This window comes from Priapulus caudatus, unplaced genomic scaffold (assembly GCF_000485595.1).
Source record: "Priapulus caudatus unplaced genomic scaffold, Priapulus_caudatus-5.0.1 Scaffold664, whole genome shotgun sequence".
In the NCBI taxonomy this organism is placed as follows: domain Eukaryota; kingdom Metazoa; phylum Priapulida; class Priapulimorpha; order Priapulimorphida; family Priapulidae; genus Priapulus; species Priapulus caudatus.
This window is the reverse complement of record NW_014577725.1, coordinates 254,315-259,535: the sequence shown is the minus strand read 5'-3', so window position 1 is coordinate 259,535 and position 5,221 is coordinate 254,315. Positions and strand designations below refer to the sequence as shown.

Here is a 5,221-nt window from a genome sequence, read left to right as displayed (position 1 = left end):
TCGCTACCACTGCGCGATATATCGCTACCACTGCGCGATATATCGCTACCACTGCGCGATATATCGCTACCACTGCGCGATATATCGCTACCACTGCGCGATATATCGCTACCATTGTGTGATAATGGTATGAAAACAAAGTTGACTATGTAATAAGCATTCATGAACTCTAATAGATGCATAAATGTTTGTTATATACAGGAAATGATTTATTACAAAACTAACACTCACTCATGCGCTACACAATTAACTCGACTGCATTTAAACAGGTTACAGCAGCCAGCATGTGTTAAAATCTACGTTCTATGTTCTAAATGCGCATACATACCTGGAAGACAACACCTGTTACAACCACTCTGAATTGCAGAAGAAGATAGTACGTTGTAGGATCATACTCTGCCAAGTTCACAAACTGCAGGTTGTTGTACAGGCAGTAGAGAAACGCAGGAACAAAATATAGACAGAGCACTGCAATAAAAATACTTAAATTACAACCTCATGAACTAATTTAAATAATAAAGCATTTGAAAATCAATGATTGATAATTGCAAATTTATTACCACGACAGTAACATGTATGTAGTAGAAATGTAACTACGGCATGTGGGTAAGTCGGAAATCGTACAGTTACTATAGCTGAAGGGGTCGTTGTCGTATATGTAGTACCCGAGGTGTCCGCGAGTATGTCGCCTACGCCTACTCCCTAACCCTAACACCCTAACCCTAACCCTAACCATATCAGATAGTTACCTTGGGTACATATTATACGCCATTATACGACAACGACCCTTCGTGCGTTACTATATCACAACGTTGAAGGTTGTTGGCTGTTGGCATCACCTGACCTATATTTGCTTGATAATATCACACACTGACAGCTGACGTAGTTATAAAGCTTCCTATTAATATTATTTTGTAAATATACACATTACTCCCGACAATAATTCACACCTGCGACATTGGCACGCGGACGTGCATGTAAATTGTAGTCTCATGTTATTAGATTAGGTTGTTATGGCTTATTACGTTTATAAGGCAATGATTATACAAACATTAGCAAATGCACTGCACGCATGAATCAGGCACGAAGGGTCGTTGTCGTATAATGGCGTATAATATGTACCCGAGGTAACTATTTGATATGGTTAGAGTTAGGGTTAGGGTGTTAGGCTTAGGGTTAGGGTGTTAGGGTTAGGGAGTAGGCATAGGCGACATACTCGCCGACACCTCGAGTACTACATATACGACAACAACCCCTTCAGCATTAATCAGTGTATCATATATGAATGAATAGAAGTATCACACTCATGTGATTGTTAAATTCATAGTTTAGTATATTTCACACATACCTTTGGTGTTTTGCAGTACCTCACTTTTAATCTTCACTAGACCATTACTAGACAAAGTAAAAATATTAAATATATGCACCGCCAAATAAAATAACTCATGAAGTAACGGAAATAATTTAGAGCAAAATTTGCAGTAGTTTGAATCATATTATTACTAATACACTAAATGGTAGGAAATGAAGTCTACTTGCAGTCAGGTGTAATAGCTTTGTAAGTTACGTCTATCACATACCATGTATGTAAGATTAAATAATGGTTTTTAACAGAATTTGTTACAGTATCTTCTTTGTCATGGACAACCAAGAAGTAAGAATATACATACGTCAAGTATAATGTCTACTAATAACGAGCATTCGTGAGGCCTTATATGTATGAATCATAATTTTATTATAAGGAATTTAATTTAATTTATTATCTGATATTAGATCACTCACCCTTTTACATACAAAATTGTTGATATGATCAGTTTGAGGCATTCTGTCAGCAGCACAACTGTTGTCACATTGTAGTCATACGACTTATCCGAGTTCTTTGTTGACGTAACAAGAATTCCTAAAAAAATAAATCACTTCCATTTAGTATCCCCGTTATCAGCTAGCCACTAGCAACTTTTATGTTCATCACTGCATGTGATGAGACAGTGACAATCCTGTAACACTAACACTGGCTTTCAGCAGTGCACGATCGATGAATCAGAATTACATCAGCCTGCAAGCTTCTTATGTGTCACATATATGGGCAAATATAAATGCACGATGTTACAATAATCAACTTTTGCTAGATTTGATGCTTGCTGGCATAACTAGGAGGGAGGGAGCCACCTTTAAGGACTCATACTACTTGTTTTAAACTGCACCACCAACACACGTTCCACACGCGAACTCAATGTACCATTTGTAAACCCATAGCTTTGGTGCAGCAAAGACTAACGTAATGGGATCTAACGACAGCATCACGAGCATATATACACAATTAGTACCCATACATTAATGAACACCCCCCCCCCCTCCACAACTTTATTCGCCACTGTCATACGTGAGAAAAACACAAATTTTACATACCTTGGTTGATGAACAGAGCCATGTATAAGATAAAAACAACAAAACTCCATGTTGTAGGGAAGAGATCAGGTGAAAGCACCTTAAGCTGCTGAATAATGTTGTACTTGTTGCTATCCATGTTTCATATATCAATGGCAAGTGGCTGGATTTATGCATATGTCTAGGTAGGCAATTAAGATAGGGTTGCAGTATTGCATTCCAATCTTGAAGGCAAACTTGGTTCTTCTGGAATAAATACAATTTGATATGAATTAAATCGAATAAATAAGTTTAAGAAATAATTCTAGTATATGTAAAGAATTTAGGGTACTATACATAGCAAGCTCTGTATTCCAGAATTGAATTACAATTTCGATTAAGAAGTTTTACTGTTACTTGGAGCGTGGGGTTGCCTTGCGAGGGTGGACAGGACTTTCACTACTATTACTGTTATATGCCTTTCCATTCACCACATACATGTGGGTACGAGCGCGTATGTTTGGGCCGATCAGTGATCTGGATCACAAATTGCTGAACCTGCTGGCGAGATGGATTCGCAGGGGAGCCTTACCTGGATAACAGGAAACTGGGGTTGCATACTGGACTCGGAAAGGTGGCTTTAAAGGTTCCAGCGAGGGCCTGGGGAGTTGGGGCTCATTGGTTTCATTGCGAGGTATGGGAAGTGGATCACACCAGGCCTGGGATGGACGTTTAAGGTTACAAAGGTATACAGGACCTGCAGATCTGGGGTTCGGGTTTAAGCCCACACCGGCATGCCCGACATAGCTGGACTTTATTTGCACTTTTTCCCCTGCTCACTTATAGAATTGCGCTCTTTGTTTCTTCCCAAAATGTTTTTTTGTTTCTGTTTTCTTTTCAGTTGCATGAAATATTTAACTTCAACTGTGTCACTTACATGAAGTTTATATTTTAAGGCACGATTTGGTCGTTGTGCGGGTATTAGTCTGCTAGTATATATAATTCGGCTAAACAACTGTTTTTTTGAGACAGAGAGAGAGAGAAATCATGCGCCGATAGCACGCCTGTGTCGTCGATATCGCACAATCGTGGTAATGTGACGAAGCTAACGATTATTAAACAGCTACTAAAAACAACAGTGAAAATCGTTGGTGTGTGAAATCGAGCCGCTGAACACATATAAAACATTCTCCATACAGTTTGTATCTGATACCTTTGCATGCCTTTTATTTCTTCAATTTAAATATTGTTAATACGCAACAATTATAAGTAAACGATTAGGCCTATCCCATGCAATGTTACATCAGTAATTTAAAAGTATAACGATTTATATATTTAAAGTATATAATACATATAAAATAGATATGTTTGCAGAAAAAATGTAGTTACATATTTTTCTCTTAACAAAAAATACATTTAAAAAATTCAATTTTCCTTGTATCTGAATGCGCAAAGATTTCATAATTTGCACGCATAATACACAACCTAAAATATAAAACTAGCGTGATTGTCCTAAACCTTGTAACCTGATTGAGTGTAATCATAGATAATAAATACATTAGTATAAAATCGCCGTCTTTAGTTGGCAAGTGATTGTATATCATAGATTCTTGTTTAACACGGCCTCTTCATCGAATACCCACAACCAGGTTTTGATCATATCTTTCACATACGCACAATTACGCACAATCACATTAACAACAGAGTATACATAACATAATATCAGGAGTGAATAATAATAGATCTACGTATTATTATTCACTCCTGATAATATAAACATGATATACCCAAAAATGGGTAATGTATGTAAAAAACGGAGCAAATCTAAAGATCACGTTACAATCCACCCAAGGCTTCGTATAATTATCTAGCATATAACCATGCATATATGCAAACCAAGATATGTCAATAAACAATCACTTCGCGAAAGATAAGAGAACTCTTCTTCCAATGAGAGGATTCTCTGTCTTGGTAATATAAAGATTTCCCATCTGATTTCCCATATATACAACACTTATAATGTAATTAACACATACAATGTTCATTAATAACACGAAGATACTGAATAGATATCGCAGCAACCGAATAGTATTTGTTACGCTCCCAGAGTTAATGACGGTTTCCCTTCAGATCACGTATTAAAGGTGTTTCCCGTGCTGCCAGCTGCCTCAATATTACTATCAGATTTACTACTAACAAGACCTTCATTAAGCTTTCCTAAGTTAACAACAGGATTCTGACAGTATACAAATATTGCCATGGATACGATACCGATAGCAATAATGGTGTACGCATCAACGGGGATGTCAAATATAATCCAGCACAGCACTGCAGTGAACATGATCTCCATTGCACTCGCAAACGTCTTCAATATCGAGTTGAGATTTTTGAGAAAAAAACTCGTAACGATTCCTATGCCGGCCATGTTGAATATTATACAAATGACCTTGACCTGGAAAAGAAAAGACGATTTCTGTTAACGGACCGTCACCCGATGGCCTGTTGACAAGAATTGATCGGTTGTGCGCAAAGATTATAAATATGCGAGTTAGACCTATACTGAATGAGTGAGTATAATGACTTAAACATGAGGATAATCATCTACCCAGGAACATTGCTAGACTGCATATACGCAGGTGTTCAACCGCATAACCATGACTCCCACATAGACAGCACTCGAATATATAAGAAACAAAAGGAAACCCTAAGTGTCGTTATGTTGTGAACTGTAGTCCTTACATGAGAAATACAGAAACAGGCAATGCAGGTCTTACATGCACACAGAAACACACTAGGTTTCAACGCACAGAAATTCACTAGGTTTCAACGCACAGAAATTCACTAGGTTTCAACG

General features: G+C 37.6%; 1 protein-coding gene across 1 annotated transcript in view; it reads right to left on the bottom strand.

Annotated features, from left to right (window-relative positions):
- Positions 1–5,221, bottom strand: part of LOC106812587 (CMP-sialic acid transporter 1-like) — an 11,620-nt gene that overhangs the window by 929 nt on the left and 5,470 nt on the right. Inside the window, 4 exon segments of the mRNA XM_014816494.1 lie at positions 329–468; positions 1,349–1,395; positions 1,783–1,900; positions 2,410–2,634. Coding sequence (XP_014671980.1) covers positions 329–468; positions 1,349–1,395; positions 1,783–1,900; positions 2,410–2,527 — 423 coding nt within the window. The 5' untranslated portion in view covers positions 2,528–2,634.